We start from the raw sequence: 20504 nt of genomic DNA, 5'->3' as shown, positions 1-20504 counted from the left end.
TGTATCAGTAATTTAGTGCATTTAATATACAAAAATTGCTACAATATAGAAACCATACTGTAACAATGAATACAAATTTACAATTCAGAAAATACTTAATAATAGCCATGGCCAGGAATTTGAATCACGCTTACAAGTAAATAAAAAGTGGATGCATGCTGGTATAGAACTAATAGTTAAAACTGAACAATGCTCCTTTTTTTCATCCTGATTTGATGTTTTTCTATTAGAGTCTCCTGATTGACCGCTTTGGAAGAAGAATTCTACTGTTAGGAGGCTACAGCCTTATGGCTTTGACCCTAGGACTTCTAACTGTGACACTGGCAATGCAGGTAACCACTATTGTTGAGCGCGAATATTCGAATCGCGAATATCCCCACTTTGAGAATTCGCAAATATTTAGAATATAGTGCCATAAATTTGTATTCGTGAATAGTCTTGATCGCGAACATTATAATCGTGAATTTATCACAAATTTATCAAGAATATCGGCACTTAGCAACATCCGTAGCAACCAAAAGGAAAGTTGCCTACCCCTTAGTGTTGATTGCGAATATTCTAATTGCAAAATTTTATCGCGAATATATTACATTGCCAATTTTTGCAATCAAATAAATCATGACTGGAGATCACGAATTCTCGAATTTGCGAATTTATGGTGAATATTCGACCAAAAATTCTCAAAATATCATGAATTAGAATATTGCCTATGCCGCTCATCACTACTAACCACTACTACACGGAACACTGATAAGTTGTCAATCGGGATCTGCTTACATTGAGTTATGTAAAAAGCATCTGTCAGCATGGTCAACCCTATACAACCATGCATGCCTGGTAGGGTTAATCATGCAGCTACCACTGCCTGGTAGAGATGTTCATGCTGATTGAAATTATACCTTTGTTATATCTGTGGGTAGAACTGTTGCTGAGAAAGCTGCTGTTTTAGTAATATGCAAATGAGCTGGTTCAAACACCAAGGGGCTTGGTGGAGGCCTTGGAGCACTGCTTTTGTAGCATCGATCTGATATGGGCATTGCCCCTCCCCTTTTTTGATTTCCCCAGATGAGAGGGGTGTCACAAAAGCAGTGCTCCCAGGGATTCAGCCAGCTCCCTAGTGCTCGAACCAGCTCAGTTGCATATTACTAAAAATACAGATATCTCAGCAACAGTTCTACCTACAGACTTAACAAAGGTATTGTTTTAACATGCCTGGTTTAGGATTGATCATCCTGACAGATGCTCTTTAAGTGCATTTTGCAAATATTAAGGATATTAGCGCTTTTGTACATGGTCAAAGTATGGCTCTGTTTTGTACAGTCACAATAGGGACAAGGGTACATAGAGTACCTCATCTGTACATCCCTATACCTCTATTTTTTTTATAGATGCATACAGAGTTTTTTTCTATTAGATTTTTCTGTTAGATTCAGAGTTAACTGGACAAAAGCACCCAACAAATCCTGTACAGCAGCAGTAAGGACTGCTGTACAAGGCTCTGCTGTGTGCAGAAGTTGCAATGTTACTTACATATTGGGTATATGGGGGTTTATGTTGATCTATATATAGTACAGACCAAAAGTTTGGACACACCTTCTCATTCAAAGAGTCTTCTTCATTGTCATGACTATGAAAATTGTAGATTCACACTGAAGGCATCAAAACTATGAATTAACACATGTGAAATTATATACATAACAAAAAAGTGTGAAACAACTGAAAATATGTCATATTCTAGGTTCTTCAAGGTAGCCACCTTTTGCTTTGATTACTGCTTTGCACACTCTTGGCATTCTCTTGATGAGCTTCAAGAGGTAGTCATCTGAAATGGTCTTCCAACAGTCTTGAAGGAGTTCCCAGAGATGCTTAGCACTTGTTGGCCCTTTTGCCTTCACTCTGCAGTCCAGCCCACCCCAAACCATCTCAATTGGGTTCAGGTCCGGTGACTGTGGAGGCCAGGTCATCTGGCGCAGCACCCCATCACTCTCCTTCATGGTCAAATAGCCCTTACACAGCCTGGAGGTGTGTTTGGGGTCATTGTCCTGTTGAAAAATCAATGATGGTCTAACTAAACGCAAACCGAATGGAATAGCATGCCGCTGCAAGATGCTGTGGTAGCCATGCTGGTTCAGTATGCCTTCAATTTTGAATAAATCCCCAACAGTGTCACCAGCAAAGCACCCCCACACCATCACACCTCCTCCTCCATGCTTCACGGTGGGAACCAGGCATGTAGAGTCCATCCGTTCACCTTTTCTGCATCGCACAAAGACACGGTGGTTGGAACCAAAGATCTCAAATTTGGACTCATCAGACCAAATCACAGATTTCCACTGGTCTAATGTCCATTCCTTGTGTTCTTTAGCCCAAACAAGTCTCTTCTGCTTGTTGCCTGTCCTTAGCAGTGGTTTCCTAGCAGATATTCTATCATGAAGGCCTGATTCACACAGTCTCCTCTTAACAGTTGTTCTAGAGATGTGTCTGCTGCTAGAACTCTGTGTGGCATTGACCTGGTCTCTAATCTGAGCTGCTGTTAACCTGCGATTTCTGAGGCTGGTGACGCGGATGAACTTATCCTCCACAGCAGAGGTGACTCTTGGTCTTCCTTCCCTGGGGCGGTCCGCATGTGAGCCAGTTTCTTTGTAGCGCTTGATGGTTTTTGTGACTGCACTTGGGGACACTTTCAAATTTTTCCCAATTTTTCGGACTGACTGACCTTCATTTCTTAAAGTAATGATGGCCACTCGTTTTTCGATACTTAGCTGCTTTTTTCTTGCCATAATACAAATTCTAACAGTCTATTCAGTAGGACTATCAGCTGTGTATCCACCTGACTTCTTCACAATGCAACTGATGGTCCCAACCCCATTTATAAGGCAAGAAATCCCACTTATTAAACCTGACAGGGCACACCTGTGAAGTGAAAACCATTTCAGGTGACTACCTCTTGAAGCTCATCAAGAGAATCCCAAGAGTGTGCAAAGCAGTAATCAAAGCAAAAGGTGGCTACTTTGAAGAACCTAGAATATGACATATTTTCAGTTGTTTCACACTTTTTTGTTATGTATATAATTCCACATGTGTCAATTCATAGTTTTGATGCCTTCAGTGTGAATCTACAATTTTCATAGTCATGAAAGTAAAGACAACTCTTTGAATGAGAAGGTGTGTCCAAACTTTTGGTCTGTACTGTATGTTGATATATAGTTTGTTGAGGTCGGAGTTTCAGCTGTAATATCGACACTATGGGGAGAATATAATAAAACTGGAGTTACTTACACCAATCTTAAAGGGGTTTTCCCATCTCAGACAATGGGGGCATATCACTCAGGGCCTATCCTAGCGATATGCCCCCATTTTCTTAGATGGGAAAACTCCCTTAGTAGCAAACCCTGCTGGTGTAACAATGCTCCAAAATTATTAAGAGTTAATAAATGTGACACATCAACAGGCGTTGCTCTAGAAAAATAAATCTACACCAAGGGCATAGACATATGTATGGTGTAATGTGCACTGGTTTTCGAGTGCATGTGTTGTTAAATGAGTTGGGCTGTGGGGATCCTACCCACATCCACTTTTGGGGTGAGGGTGGTGTAAAAGGGCAAAAAGCCGCAATTTATGGTAAAAAAGTTAATTTCTGTAAATAATTTGCAGCTTTTCTATGCAAGAAAACTGGTATACAGAAATGCTACATTCCCACCTTTCCCTGGGAAATTCATCTCTTAAAAATGTTTTTTTAGTTTACGTATAATTGAACCTTTCCAAGTTTAAACATACAGAATACAGTAGTGTTGGAGTAGACCTCTCTTTATTCTTGTATCTCATAGAAAGCATACTACTGGATGCCATATTGCAGTGTTGGCCTCACATTTACCTTTGTTTTTCTGTATGGAGCAGGGCCAGGTGAGTGGTTTACCTGTACATTTTATATTGGACTAATTTACATACCGGTAGTTATGTAGATTGAAAAATGACACAGGTCCATCAAGTTCAACGTTCCTCAACCAATTAATGAAATTTGACAATGCATTTGCAAAAATCAAGACATATCACATCAGCCACATAACCAACACACTTGTACTTTGCAGATTTTTTTTTTTATAAATGCAAACGAACCTCTAGGAGCAACGGGGTCGTTCCCCTTACAAGTGCAGAAGGTGCGACAGTTGCAGAGAGAGCATGGTCTCTATATGTAATGAGAACGCCCCCGTTGCTCCTAGAGGCTCATTTACATATGTTAAACATAATTTTTCTTAGCAATGCAGAGACATACAGTATGAACATGGGACCAACATAGATGCCTTTAGCTGCCATGCAGACATGCAACAGGTCAGCCAGTTTCATAGTTACAGTTCTGCTGACAAAGGCCTTTTAAGAAGATGAGATACAGTGATCTATCAATTACTGACCTTAATTCCCTGAATACCCATGGATGAATGCCACTGCTGGGGACTTTATCAGTATTTAATGTGCTGTACTTCTTGTGTAAAGATAGTGATATTTGGTGGAGACTGTTCTGGAGAATCTTGATTACTTTCCCCCCAAATGATATTTGGCAGTGACTGCTTACTGGTGAACACAGATAAAAATAATTTATTTTAAGAAGACCTTTCACCACTCCTGACTTGCCTGATTTAATAGCTTCATGGGCCCAGGTGTAGGAATGCCGAGTGGTATAGTGCGGCCTAAAATGTCTCTCTATGTGTGTCAAGGTGCTCCTACCTGGATACGGCTGGACCCCAGGCTTTGGCTACGAAGCAATAAATAGGGGGAATAATTGAGGGATTTGAAGAAATAACTTGAGTCCAGACCTTGAGATGAAGTTTAATGGCGGCTTTACTTGAATAAACGTTTTTCCAAACAGTTTCAGGCTTTGTCTTGGTTCCAGCAGGCTTTAGCATTAAATTACCATGTAAACTCAACTCTGCTATATCTTTCTCTCACTTTGCTGTATTGACAAGCTAACTTAGTGTCTTTGTTTCCTCTTTATGCTGCACTTCACTCTTGTAGTCGGACTTATGTTCAGCCAAAAAGTAGGTTAGAATCCTAGCAGCTCCAACATGGAATCTCAACCAACACAAACCAGAACTGCCCCACCTCCTTCTGGTAGAAAGCAGGACTGGCCCACTTCTGCCCAAAGGGGCGGAGAATGGAATGGTAAGTTCCATTCTATCTAACTATAGCTCTGCCGTGTTTGCTGCCACCTGCTGGTGAACCAGGCAATTTACATGAACAGTTACACTGCATTATTAGAAATGCACATTGTGGGGGACAGACATACATAAGATTACATTATATTAGCCCATTAGAGATAGTAGCAGGATGCACTAGTGGTAACACCACTATGGGATGTTACACACGCATTCCCCATGTAATAACAATTCTGGAACATCTATTCTTATGGCTCTATGTTGTGCCATTCCTTTATTATTTATTCTAGAAGTTATTAATTAATTTCTAGCAGTCTGCAGTAAGGGTACAGAGGGGAGGTAACCAGTTGGGGTTGTGTGTCTGCACAGTCTCACTCTATCTAGTCAGTGCTGCTATTATCAGACTGTGCAGTTGCACACCCCCCCAATTGGTTACCACCCCTCTGTACCCTTACTGCAGACTACTAGTAATTAATTCATAACTTCTAGTTGAAACAATTAAGTAACGGCACAACATAGAGCTATAAGAATAGCGGTTTCAGAACATCTTAGACTTTCCTTTGTCCTCTACAGTTATATTTCTGTGCTTAGCCAGTAGCATTACATTTATTTTTCTGTTTGCTATTTATATATTTATAATATTGTTTGGGTTTTATTTAAATGTAATTTGCAATATAATTTAGCCTACTTGATTTCATTTTTACATTTCCTTTGAGCTCTGTTATGGCTTGTAACAATAACTCCTATCACCTACAGCTGGTGCTGCTATATCTACGTGTGTTGAAATCTTTGCACAGGCCCCTCGTGTTCCTGCCTTTGTCATCTCAGGAGTTTTCAGCTGGGTAGGACTCTACATCCTGGGTATGATTTTCCCATATATTGTGGTAAGTAAAAACTATAGTAAGTTGTACTAATGAGTTCTTTTTTGATTCATACATTTTTTTCTCACACCACCATCGCCTCTTGGTTGGCTTACATTAGACCAATATTTTAACTGAATTTGGTGCATTTTAAGCCATGGTCCCTTTTTCTGTGCCATGCCTTTTTATATGTTGAGGGTTTTGCTATACAGGGTAGATTGGACTATCGCCATTATGGGTATACAAACATATTCATGATTCTTTATGTGTTTTTTGGCCTAGTTGTTTACTTGTGTGGCCATATTGTATTCTAGTTCTAGTAATATTGCATTATTATATGTATATTGGCTACTGACTCCCAACCTATCCGGACTATGTATATACAGTCAGGTCTATAAATATTGGGACATCAACACAATTCTAACATTTTTGGCTCTATACACCACCAGAATGGATTTGAAATGAAACGAACAAGATGTGCTTTAACTGCAGACTGTCAGCTTTAATTTGAGGGTATTTACATCCAAATCAGGTTAACGGTCTAGGAATTACAACAATTTGCATATGTGCCTCCCACTTGTTAAGAGACCAAAAGTAATGGGACATAATAATAATCATAAATCAAACTTTCACTTTTTAATACTTGGTTGGAAATCCTTTGTAGTCAATCACAGCCTGAAGTCTGGAACGCATGGATTCAGGTCAGGTTATTGACTTGGCCATTGCATAACATTCCACTTATTTCCCTTAAAAGACTCTTTGGTTGCTTTTGCAGTATGCTTTGGGTCATTGTCCATCTGCACTGTGAAGCGCCGTCCAATGAGTTCTGAAGCATTTGGCTGAACATGAGCAGATAATATCGCCCAAAACACTTCAGAATTCATCCTGCTGCTTTTGTCAGCAGTCACATCATCAATAAATACAAGAGAACCAGTTCCATTGGCAGCCATACATGCCCACGCCATGATACTACCACCACCATGCTTCACTGATGAGGTGGCATGCTTAGGATCATGAGCAGTTTCTTTCCTTCTCCATACACTTCTCTTCCCATCACTCTGGTACAAGTTGATCTTGGTCTCATCTGTCCATAGAATGTTGTTCCAGAAATGTGAAGGCTTTTTTAGATGTCGTTTGGCAAACTCTAATCTGGCCTTCCTGTTTTTGAGGCTCCCCAATGATTTACATCTTGTGGTGAACCCTCTGTATTCACTCTGGTGAAGTCTTCTCTTGATTGTTGACATTGACACATACACCTGCCTCCTGGAGAGTGTTCTTGATCTGGCCAACTGTTGTGAAGGGTGTTTTCTTCACCAGGGAAAGAATTCTTCAGTCATCCACCACAGTTGTTTTCCGTGGTCTTCCGGGTCTTTTGGTGTTGCTGAGCTCACCGATGCGTTCCTTCTTTTTAAGAAAGTTCCAAACTGTTGTTTTGGCCACGCCTAATATTTTTGCTATCTCTCTGAGTTTGTTTTGTTTTTTCAGCCTAATGATAGCTTGTTTCACTGATAGTGACAGCTCTATGGATCTCATCTTGAGAGTTGACAGCAACAGATTCCAAATGCAAATAGCACACCTGAAATGAACTCTGGACCTTTTATCTGCTCATTGTAATTGGGATAATGAGGGAATAACACACATCTGGCCATGGAACAGCTGAGAGGCCAATTGTCCCATTACTTTTGGTTCCTTAACAAGTGGCACATAAGCACATAAGCAAACTGTTGTAATTCCTACACCGTTCACCTGATTTGGATGTAAATACCCTCAAATTAAAGCTGACAGTCTGCAGTTAAAGCGCATCTTGTTTGTTGCATTTCAAATCCATTGTGGTGGTGTATAGAGCCACAAATGTTAGAATTGTGTCGATGTCCCAATATTTATGGACCTGACTGTATATGGTTATATAACAGTATAGACTATTGCCTTTTATCAATGACACTTTACTCCATATTTATTACACTTATACAGATGGATTTCTTGGAGTTATTTGTCTATTATACATAATTGGTAACTGCATGAGTAACAATCGACCTTTACTAGTTGGGATATTCATTGACATATACATATGACAAATATACTGGTCTAGTTAATTTACCCTGTACATATTATTCAATAAATGATATGTTTTTTAATTGTTGAGTATTTCCTAGTTTATGGAGTTATCGGCATTCTGTTATAAGTTGAAGTCTAGTTAAAGAGGTTTTGCCGCTTCAGCAAAAAGCATTTACTGTGCTGAGAAAGTTTCCATGGTTACGACCATCCTGCAATCCAGCAGCATGGCTACGCTTGTACACTATAGAAAATAGTACCAGCCAACATGAGCTACCACGTTCCCGGCCACCAAACAGGCTGGCATTTTTTCTTATAGTGTGCAAGCACGAGCACCACTGATGGATTGCAGGCTGGTCTGTAACCATGGAAACGAGCCGTGTATAATGTGATAGAAAAATGAATCCAGCCAGCAATAGAGGCAATATGGATAATAACAATACATTATAAGTGGCTTGCATTAACTTTCTCTACATGATAAATGCCATTTACTGAAGTGAGACAGCCCTTTAAGACCACCCCCGGTCAACTATCAGTGACTGAGAGCTTTTGTACACACTTAGGCCTCATGCACACAAATGTATTTTAAGTTTGCATTTTTTTATGGATCAAATGCTGACCCATTCATTTCTATGGGGCTGCCAAAAAATGGATAGCATACATTTATCATGTAGAGAAAGTTACTACAAGGCACTTACTAATGTATTGTCCTTGTCCATATTGCCTCCTTTGCTGGCTTGGCTCATTTTACACATCACTGCTCATTTCCATAGTTACAACCACCCTGCAATCCATCAGTGGTGTTTATGCCAGCCTGTTTGGTGGCCAGGACCATGGGAGCTCACGTAAGCTGGTACTTTTTTTTTTTTATAGTGTACAAGCACTGCCATGCTGCTGGACTGCAGGGTGGTTGTAACCATGGAAACTTTCTCTGCATTATAAATGCTTTTTGCTAGAGTGGCAAAATCCCTTTAAGGCTAGACCCTGTATACACACTGAACAAAAATATAAACGCAACACTTTCGGTTTTGCTCCCATTTTGCATGAGCTGAACTCAAAGATCTGAAACATTTTCTACATACACAAAAGACCTATTACTCTCAAATATTGTTCAAAAATCTGTCTAAATCTGTGTTAGTGAGCACTTCTCCTTTGCCGAGATAATCCATCCCACCTCACAGGTGTGGCATATCAAGGTGCTGATTAGACAGCATGAATATTTCACAGGTGTGAACTGGGATGTTTTCAGCTTCCAGTAATTGTGTACAGATCCTTGCACTATGGGGCTGTGCATTATCATGCTGCAACATGAGGTGATGGTCGTGGATGAATGGCACAACAATGGGCCTCAGGATCTCGTCACGGTATCTCTGTGCATTCAACATGCCATCAATAAAATAAACCTGTGTTTGTTGTCCATAACATACGCCTGCCCATACCACAACCCCACCTCCACCATGGGCTACTCGATCCGCAACATTGATGTCAGCAAACCGCTCACACACACAACGCCACACACGCTGTCTGCCATCTGCCCTGAACAGTGAAAACCGGGACTCATCCGTGAACAGCACACCTCTCCAACGTGCCAGATGCCATCGAATGTGAGCATTTGCCCACTCAAGTCAGTTACGACACCGAACTGCAGTCCAGACCCCGATGAGGACGACGAGCATGCAGATGAGCTTCCCTGAGACTGTTTCTGACAGTTTGTGCAGAAATTCTTTGGTTATGCAAACCAATTGTTGCTGCAGCTGTCCGGGTGGCTGGTCTTAGACGATCATGGAGGTGAACATGCTGGATGTGGAGGTCTTGGGCTGGTGTGGTTACACATGGTCTGCGGTTGTGAGGCCGGTTGGATGTACTGCCAAATTCTTTCAAACGGAAAAATAGGGTGCAGTGGCTCCACCTCTCGTACCAGCTGGATTTGGTGCACAACCCTTGCGACCTACCCCTGGTCGCAGAAAGAAAAAAATGGAAATGTTTCAAGTGGTAGGGGGCACTCAACTACCTGGTACCAGATGGACAAGAGTCATATGAACAGTGTTATATCAGGTATTTATTGAGGATAATAGTGGAGGGATCCACTTCAATGGGTGTCTAAAAAAACATATAGACAATGTAGTATTGAAAAACATTAAAACATTACATCACACTGAATGGCGCCAAAAAAACAAAAATAAAAGCATAAAAATATCACTGGATGCTCCTGATATTGAGATGTGTGTATTGGAGCCCAATCGTTGGAGCTCAAGGGCTCTTGTATGGAACAGATAAGTCCATATGGGTCCACAATGCTGTGAACAATAAGAACTCCAGATGGTTTGGGTGTCCAAGTAAAACAACAATCTCTTGTGTGAGATACTGATGGCGGAAACGGTTAATGCAGCATGCTTCCTAACTACCGTTGCTCCGCTTGAGGGGCATATGCTATGGTAGGTATACAGTACTGAAAGAGGACATGAGCATAAGTACATACATATTAGATGCTTTGTGCCATGAGTACTTTACCCCTCCAGAAGGCGTTTAATCCGATTGTAGTTCACTTGGATGATCCGGTCTGCATGCAGTCAGAGGCCAGGTGTATCAAGGACCTTCTGTCTTGTTCCAAGTGATCCCTGGTCATGTGATCGGAGGATGTCCACGTGATCGGAGGGGAGAGTTAGGAGGCTGGATTAGCTGAGATGGTTTCGCTAGTTGGGCGTGCGCCCGTTGAACTAGACCTAAAGTAGAGCTGGTAATTGTAGTACTTGTAGCCACAAATGTATCATGTGGGATCCCTTGGATGCTGCTTAAAACCAAACGAGTTTTGCGGTCTGAACTTGCCCCTGTAATGTTTTTCAATACTACATTGTATATATGTTGTTTTTAGCCATCCATTGAAGTGGATCCCTCCACTATTATCCTCAATAAATACCTGATATAACACTGTAGGTAGTTGAGTCCCCCCTACCACTTGATACATTTCCAAATTCTCTGAAACGCCTTTGGAGACGGCTTATGGTAGAGAAATGAACATTCATTACATGGGCAACAGCTCTGGGAGACATTCCTCAGCATGTCAATTGCATGCTCCCTCAAACATTGCGACATCTGTGGCATTGTGTAGTGTGATCAAACTGCATATTTCAGAGTGGACTTTTATTGTGGGCAGTCTAAGGCACACCTGTGAAATATTCATGCTGACGAATCAGCACCTTGATATGCCACACCTGTGAGGTGGGATGGATTATCTCGGCAAAGAAGAAGTGCTCACTAACACAGGTTTAGACAGATTTGTGAACAATATTTGAGAGTAATGGGTCTTTTGTGTATGTAGAAAATGTTTCAGATCTTTGAGTTAGGCTCATGCAAAATGTGAGCAAAACCGAAAGCGTTTATATTTTTGTTCAGTGTATATAGTAATATTTTGAGGTATTATCGGTAATCTTGGAAAATGGAACTGACCAGCAATCAGAATCAGAACAAGTCAGTTCTCTTTCACCAGTCTTCTTTGTGGCAGCCAGGTCGCATCCCCAAGCAGTACAGTGTCCTTGTCATCATCAGCTGTTTCTTCTCCTGCTTAGACTCCTACTCCTTGTCCTCTGCTCCATAGTGAGGAATCCATAATGGAATGTGTGACCCTGAGAAAACTATTCGCGACCAGCAGTTAGGTTGTGTGCAAGCTTAACTCTGTTCGCTGCCATATCACTTGGTGGATTCCACTGCCTTTAAAGATCTGATGGTATGCATGCAGCCTCTCTCTCGAAAATACCTAGCAGCCATTATTTCTCAAAAAAAGCCATCCCTGCCATGTACTGTCACGTGACTTGCAGAAGGTCCTGCCTATGTCCAAGAGACTAGCCTCAGATTTCAGCAACTCTTATGTTGCTATGAACTCCCTCCTGGATTTGCAGCAACAGAACAATCTTTCTCTAAACCAACTGATCCACAACATTCCAACTCACTGGAATTCCATATTTCCTATGCTGGAGCATCTGTATGAGCAGTGTAAAGTGGTGAATGATTTCTTCATGCACCAGACAGCTACAGAAATGAGCATGTGCTTTTTTGAGGACAGGCAGTGACAGCTCATCAGAGGCACATATCGCTTACTTAGGTCCTGTGGCGAAGTGCATGGTAGAGGTGTGGAGGGGGTGTGTATCTCACCCAGTTTTCCAGTTGGGTGAGAAAACAGAAATCCAGAGATGTTTTACTTCAGTATAAGGCATAGCTTGCTGGAGGTGGATTGTTTAAGTTATGTGGGCAGGATTTCTTTGGACTGGGAGACAGGTGTGTAGTGGGAGTTTCTCAGTCCAGACCTCTAGTCCACTACAGGTTCCGTGGCCCCAGGTGAGGCCAGCTGTGGTTAATCACTGAGGGATAAAGCAGATATGCCTAGAGAGCAGACCTGTGTGATTAAAGGCTTGACGCTTGGTGAAGCTGGATCTATCCTTTGGTGTGAACAGTGACTTAGAGGTGAGATAGCGACCTATGTGTGAGTTAGAGCCCAGACGGGCAGGTGTTTATTTTGTAATTATGCTTTGTGGTTCTGGTGCTGAAACCTCACCCAGTGATGTTACAGTCATGGCCGTAAATGTTGGCACCCCTGACATTTTTCAAGAAAATGAAGTATTTCTCATAGAAAAGTATTGCAGTAACACATGTTTTTCTATACACATGTTTATTCCCTTTGTGTGTATTGGAACAAAACCAAAAAAGGAGGAAAAAAAGCAAATTGGACATAATGTCACACCAAACTCCAAAAATGGGCTGGACAAAATTATTGGCACCCTTAACTTAATATTTGGTTGCACACCCTTTGGAAAAAATAACTGAAATCAGTCGCTTCCAAAACCCATCAATAAGCTTCTGACACCTCTCAACCGGAATTTTGGACCACTCTTCCTTAGCAAACTGCTCCAGGTCTCTCTTATTTCCCAACAGCAATTTTAAGATCTCTCCACAGGTGTTCAATGGTATTTAGATCTGGCCACTTCAGAACTCTCCAGCGCTTTGTTGACATCCATTTCTGGGTTCTTTTTGCATATGTTTGGGGTCATTGTCCTGCTGGAAGACCCAAGATCTCAGACGCAAACCCAGCTTTCTGACACTGGGCTCTACAGTGCGACCCAAAATCCGTTGGTAATCCTCAGATTTCATGATGCCTTGCACACATTTAAGGCACTCAGTGCCAGAGGCAGCAAAACAACCCCAAAACATCAATGAACCTCGAGCATATTTCACTGTAGGTACTGTGTTCTTTTCTTTGCAGGCCTCATTCCTTTTTTGGTAAACAGTAGAATGATGTGCTTTACCAAAAAAGTCTATCTTGGTCTCAACTGTCCACAAGACATTTTCCCAGAAGGATTTTGGCTTACTAAAGTTCATTTTTGCAAAATGTAGTCTTGCTTTTTTATGTCTCTGTGTCAGCAGTGGGGTCCTCCTGTCTCCTGCCATAGCGTTTCATTTCATTTAAATGTCGACGGATAGTTTGCGCTGACACAGGACAGCTGCAGGACAGCTTGAATATCTTTGGAACTTGTTTGGGGCTGCTTATCCACCATCCGGACTATCCTGCGTTGACACCTTTCATCCATTTTTCTCTTCCGTCCACGTCCAGGGAGATTAGCTACAGTGCCATGGGTTGCAAACTTCTTGATAATGTTGCGCACTGTGGACAAAGGCAAATCTAAATCTCTGGAGATGGACTTGTAACCTTGAGATTGTTGATATTTTTCCACAAATTTGGTTCTCAAGTCCTCAGACAATTCTCTTCTCCTCTTTCTGTTGTCCATGATTAGTGTGTCGCACACAGACACACAATGCAAAGACTAAGTGAACTTCTCTCCTTTTTATCTGCTTTCATGTGTGATTTTTATATTGACCACACCTGTTACTTGCCCCAGGTGAGTTTGAAGGAGCATCACATGCTTGAAACAATCTTATTTATCCACAATTTTGAAAGGGTACCAATAATTTAGTCCAGCCTATTTTTGGAGTTTGGTGTGACATTATGTCCAATTTGCTTTTTTTCCTCCCTTTTTTGGTTTTGTTTCAATACACACAAAGGGAATAAACATGTGTATAGCAAAACATGTGTTACTGCAATACTTTTCTGTGAGAAATACTTCATTTTCAGGGGTACCAACATTTACGGCCATGACTGTATAACTGGAAATCATCTCTACTGCTAAAGTGACACAATAAAGCACCATTTGGACTTTGGAACGCCCTGTTGGTTGAGAAGTTTGTCATTACCGACCACCCTATGAGAGAGCGATCCCTTGAAGAGTCCACCGGATTTGTCAGTAGGGACAACTACAGCATTAATTATGTCAGAGCAAACGTTCACGTTAATGAAACAAGGGATAGAGAAAGAAGAACAGTTAACAGATTTTGCTGTCCAGACAAAGTGCCATAGAGGAGGAAGTGGAGGAGGATGAGAATGAGGAGCTACCACTGGAGGAAGAGCAGAAGGAGGAGTGCAGTTGTGCAGGAGGACGAGGCTGATGAAGATGGGCATCACCGTACCTCAGTGGTTAGCTTGTGTGCCTTCCTAATGCTAGGGTCAAATCTGAACAAGGATAACATCTGCATGGAGTTTGAGTGTTTTTGCTGAGTTTGCTTGTTTTCCTCTGGTACTCTGGTTTCCTGTCACACTCTAAAGACATACTGATAGGGAATTTAGATTTCGAGCTCCATTGGAGACAGCAAGCAATCTTAATGTCTATAAAACGTTGGCCATGATGACCAGTTATCGCAGTTGGGCTGTTCACAGGGCTGCAGATATAAATGTAAAATTTATAAGTTTTACTGAATCTTTTCCCACAAAAATATATATCAATCCGCTCAGCTTCTCCAGGTATAACAGTTATTTCAAATTGCCTTGCATTTTTTGGTGACAGGTCCTCTTTAAGTCACATGTTTGTGTTATATGACTTTGTATGCCATGGTACACCGTGCAAAAAAGTTTGCAAACCCCTGATGTAGAAAGTAAACGTGCTTGTACAGTAACTACAGATGTAGCAGGGTTAACACACAAACTCTTAACTCAAATTTCTTAACTCATCGCGTTATCTTGAAACAAACGCCATTGAAAAGCAATTGAAGGTGTTTGCTTAATGCAGGGATGGCCAACCTGCGGCTCTCCAGATGTTGCAAAACTACAACTCCCAGCATGCAAAGACTGCCTACAGCAGGGCATTGTGGGAATTGTAGTTTTACAACCGCTGGAGAGCCGCAGGTTGGCCAGCCCTGGCTTAATGCATTTAGTTTAGATAACACATCTCATAAAACACATGTGTTAACTCTACTACATCTGTACATATTCCTAAAAGTGGGATTTTTCAGATTTCACAGTTATTATTATTATTATTAGAGATATGCCTACTTACAGATTAAACAGTTCATAGAATACAATGAGAGCACTGCATTTTATGGACTCACATCAATGATTTCCGACACGACCGACAAGCGTTTTTGAATATTTTCTTGGCTGGTCAATCACTCACAGCATATACTTGGGGAGGATAATTGTGTGGCATGTGTGTTGTTTGTGTTCAAATCTGTGCAATTATCTGTCTGTGTAAATGGGTCTTTAGACCTAACAATGAATTTTTACAATTATTTCTAGAAGATAACGTTATGTATCAATGAATGTCAGGCATCAGTCGTTCAGTCATTTGAAATTATCGTATTGACAATCACTATAACCATTATCTGTTTGTGTAAATGGGCCTTAAAGGGGTTCAACTAATGCTTATCCCTTACCCACAGGATAGGGAATAAGTGTATGTGAGACCCCCAGCAATCACAAGATCAGTGGTCTGCAAGTGCTGGAATGAATGGAGTGGCGTACATGAATGAGCACCACCGATCCATTCTCATGGGGCATTTTGGCGACACTTGTGGATCCTTGTTCTTGTGACTGCTGGGGGTCCAGCTTTCTGACTCTAAGTAGAATAGGATAGGAAAGTGTTATTAGTGCCACAAATCCTTTAACAGACAACTCATCTCTCTGATCATTGTCTTCTAGTGAATATTAAACATTTATCTAACGGTCTCCATATTATTATTTTTTATTGATATCTTCCAGGAGACATTACAACATTTCTGCTTCCTTCTCTTCCTACTGGTTATCATTGTCTCCGGAACCGTTATATACTTTTTTCTCCCTGAGACTAAGGGGAAAAGCATAGCAGAAATCTCTCAGGAATTCAATAAGCTGAACTTTCGGAAGAAACACATGGAAGCAAAAACTTCAGCCTCTGATGGTGTACTGTGCAGCAGACTATAGGCACCGAGACACTAGGAAAAACATGTCCTAGGCATCATACAAAATGCCAATACAGGGATACGAGAGTGACTAGATAGAATATGAGGCAGGGATCGAGGATATAAGTGAAGGAAGGTGAAAACTGAGGACAGACTTTAGAGAGTAAGGGATGACCTCAGGTGGACAGCATCGATGGTGATCCAATTCATCTTGTAAGTTCAAGTTTAGAAAGATGCTGTTTATAAGGTGGTAATATATCTGCATACTATATTGTACAGCAACATATCTAATAGCACTATATTTGTTGTTGTTGTCAGATGAAGGCTACAGTAAATGAACTACACCACGTCATAATTTTCAAGCAGATAATTAATGTACAGTATTATGTAGTAATGTATATATAATTTATTACTGAATGTAATAATTCAAAGTAGCATGTAGTAGAACGCTACTTCTCAGCAGGAGCATAGATATAGGGAATGCAGATGTAGCAGTTGCACTCAGGTCCTAATGCTTGACGGGGAGAAAGGTCCTTCTACATGTAAGAAAATTAGTATTACAAATGGCCCATGGTTAGTGATAAACCCTGTTACAAATTGGGTATGTGCAAAAGTTTTAACTCTCCTCATCAATAAATGTACCGGTAGTTGCTATGAGCCTAAATTTGGAAGTTGAAGAATCACACAGAAATATAAGGGGGAATTTATCATAGGCCAGTGTTCTATGTTTGTATATCCTCTGTGCTACCATATGACGTACCTAATTTATGAAGAGGCACAAAATTTACAAACCTTTTACCCTGTCAGATTATCAGGAAGTGTTTATCCAATTCCACAACCAGTGACCAGGTGTGGAACTGTTAGTAGCCAAGTTTTTTTTTAAATCCTGCAGTAGTTTTTTTCACTGTAGTCATAGTGTAGCTTTTTTATGTACTACTACAGGTACAGTATAAGTGATTGTACTCTAATTTTGGGGTACACATAACTTTACTACAAGGGTTAGTATGTTTAAAAATGCTAGCACTTTTAGCAAATGGTGGACTACTCAAAGTGCTGGACTGGATTCCAGAACAATGTTTCATGTACTTATTAGACTGCAGAAAAATGTACCAGGTAATTGGAGATATAATGTTTACTGTAAATGTGCATAACAATGTATTGATAAAAGGAAAAGGAAAAAATAAATAAATATATATATACACATATCTATGTGTATCATTTATTATACCACAGATGCCCCAGATGGTACTCTTCATCTATTCAACCACTTACTGAAATAATTGGATATCTATTGATTTATTCAGAAATTTCATAGATGATGACTAAGTGCACAAGTTTACCACAACATTATGGGTGAAGGATCTTTTAAGCCACCCCGCCCCTCCTCCAGCAGTCATGGCATTGGAGCGTGAGCGCAGAGGGTCCCCCTGGTCAGACCTTTGTGAGGATGGGCGATGGTGCACCTAGGCAGGGACCAACCAACTACATAGGATGTCTCAATAGTAGTTGAGTTTATCATCCCTCTCAGAAGGTGGAAAAAAGGCCCCCATTTTGGTCTGGTAGCGAGGGTCTAACTTCTTGGAAAGCCAGTAGTCATCCCTCTGCAAAAAGGTGATAATGTCACGGAAGGTGTACAGGAAACAAGACAAAGCAACATGCATATATGACTGAGTGGATCCAAAGCTAAGGAACCAAAAGGGAGACCCCTGCACAAGACCTGAGACTTTCCCTGGCTGCTCAGCCTATGCAAAGATCCCAGAGGTGGAAGGTTGCATATCCACGTACCTCGACTATATAACCCCTGAACACCCTACAATAGTGAGGGGACACGACCACCGGCTCCCTACACCAGACACAGAGGGAGTCAGGGTCACCTGGGATCCAGCACACAGAAAATAACAGATAAATGTTCAGCACTTAACTTTGTAGCAGACTGGAAAACAAGATCAGCATGCACACACACTCCAGGAAGTAGTATAAGCCGCCCAGTAATGCATTATGGGGCGGAATTTAAAGGGATGCAATCAGTCCAACTCCATGACAGCTGAGAGAGGCTAACGAGATGAGGAACTGAACAGCACAACAAAGAGAACTCAAGGAGGAGGTTCTGAAAGGCCTCTGTCAGAGCTTCTCAGCTGTCTGGTTGTGACAGATAATGCGTCTGTCACTACACAAGCAACTCAGCATGCCTCTGGCCGTTTGCACAAGGGACTCCCTGCCTCCATCTCCACTGCATACTGCTCTTCATGCTCCTCCTAATCCTCTCCTGTTGCTTGGGCAGATAAACCACCTATTTTTGTATACAGTTCCTCTGCGTTAATATCCTCACCCTCATCCTCCTCCTCTGCCAGTTCAGCCCCCACAGGGCTCAGGTGGCCGTGATATGTAGGTGCCACGTCCCCTGTCCAACCAGATCTATCAGCATTTACTCCAGGACATGAAGGAGTGGAATAACATCATTCATCTTGTAGCCCTGGCGACTGACAAATAAAGTGGCCTGAGCAAACATGAAAGTGTCATGCATGAGCTACCACTGGCAAACGTTTAAGTTACACAGGGGAGTACTCCTGTCCATCTGCATCATCAAGAAATCATTCACTGTCTTTCCGTGCTCATATAGTGGGTCCAACATGTAGAGGGTGGAGTTCCAACGTGTGGAAATGTCACATTTGAGGCAATGTTGGGAAACACCATTCTGCCTTTGCAGCTCATAGAGGGTGTGTTTTGCATGGTAAGAGAGGCTGAAGTGCATGCACAGTTTCCTGGCCATTTTCAAGACATCTTGCAGTTGGGAAAAAGACATCAGGAACTGGTTTACAACCAGATTAAAGATGTGCTCCATGGATGGCTCATGGGTCAGCCCTCCTTGAGGAAGTGCCTACATATTATTCTTCCTGTTATTGTTGACCATGGTTCCGATCTTGAGTTGGTGAGGAGACAGCCAGGATTCGATTTCTTGATAAAGGACGCGGAGCAGTTCCTTCCCAGTGTGATTCCATTTGCCTGTCCAGTTGCAGAACAGCGTGACACCGCTGTGCTCTGCGTAGGTGGTATGCTGGATGACCATTCATAACTGTGCCTAGTGGAGGCTGGAGGATGAGGAGACAGAGGAGGACATTGGCACCAGAATCATAGCATGAGAACACGGAGGCAGCATTGCCATCACCTGGCCAAGTTGCTGATGTGCTCCTGCAAGACCTGTGTCCCAATAACTCTTTAATGGAACAAAAGAAGGACATGGATGCAGTGCGAATAAAGTAGTGGAGAAGAAAAAAAGATTCTTTTAAACCACCCACTCCCCTCCTCCAGCAGACATGGCAGTGGAGCGTGAGCGTAGAGGGTCCCCCTGGTCAGACCTTTATGAGGATTTGCGATGGTGCACCTAGGCAGCGACCAACCAACTACATAGGATGTCTCAATAGTAGTTGATTTTATCATCCCTCTCAGAAGGTGGAAGGTATGCCTGGGCAGGAACCACATTTACCCAGTGGGCCGTGAAGGAAATGTATTGTTCTTGACCATAGTTACAGCTCCACAAGTCTGAACTGCCATGAACTGTACAAGACACCAACAGGCTCAAGGACTGGCCCAGCTTCTGCTGTAGGTACGTATGCAGGGCTGGCACAGCTTTTTTTAGAGAATTAGTGGCGGCTTGGGACTCTCTACCTTGTTTAGTCATAAGCTTTCAGTTCTCTGAAATGTGCAGAGTCAACCACATGGAATGTGAAGGACTGTAGTACCAGAAACTTTGCCAGGAGCACATTCAGCTTCTGCGCTGTTGAATGACTTGGAAAGATACTGTTTCTTTGCAATCTCCTCAGTGATCGATTGCTGGCAAAATGCATGATGAGGAGTAAGACATTCCATATGTTAATGCAGGGTGGTGGTGCCAACATTGGCACCCTGACCGCACTTCACCTACTGCCCACAGATCCTACATACGGCCATGCTGACTTCCTCAAGTAACTAGATGATAAATTCACACACATGTGATTATGGCCACCACTCCTTGCTGACTGCCTGCTGGTCCCTCCATGGAGCCCTGCACCTCTAGTTGTTTCCGGTACACTAAGGCGCTTGATTAGCAGATGGTCTACCCCAGGCATGTATGGCTCTAGATCTCTCACTGCTGCCACTCTGCTGTCTCATGGCCATGCTTGCACACTGCTGGCTCAGGAACACACTG

General features: G+C 41.9%; 1 protein-coding gene across 1 annotated transcript in view; it reads left to right on the top strand.

Moving 5' to 3' along the window:
- LOC122934325 (solute carrier family 2, facilitated glucose transporter member 9-like) overlaps positions 1-17523 on the top strand; it is a 37400-nt gene extending 19877 nt beyond the window's left edge. The window contains exons 9-12 of the mRNA XM_044289710.1: positions 231-332; positions 3828-3903; positions 5907-6034; positions 16140-17523. Coding sequence (XP_044145645.1) covers positions 231-332; positions 3828-3903; positions 5907-6034; positions 16140-16340 — 507 coding nt within the window. The 3' untranslated portion in view covers positions 16341-17523. The remainder of the gene's footprint in view (positions 1-230; positions 333-3827; positions 3904-5906; positions 6035-16139) is intronic.
- Positions 17524-20504: the final 2981 nt, after the last annotated feature.

This window comes from Bufo gargarizans, chromosome 1 (assembly GCF_014858855.1).
Source record: "Bufo gargarizans isolate SCDJY-AF-19 chromosome 1, ASM1485885v1, whole genome shotgun sequence".
Classification (NCBI taxonomy): Eukaryota; Metazoa; Chordata; class Amphibia; order Anura; family Bufonidae; genus Bufo; species Bufo gargarizans.
The sequence above is the reverse complement of the archived record's forward strand: the minus strand, read 5'-3'. Positions and strand labels throughout refer to the sequence as shown.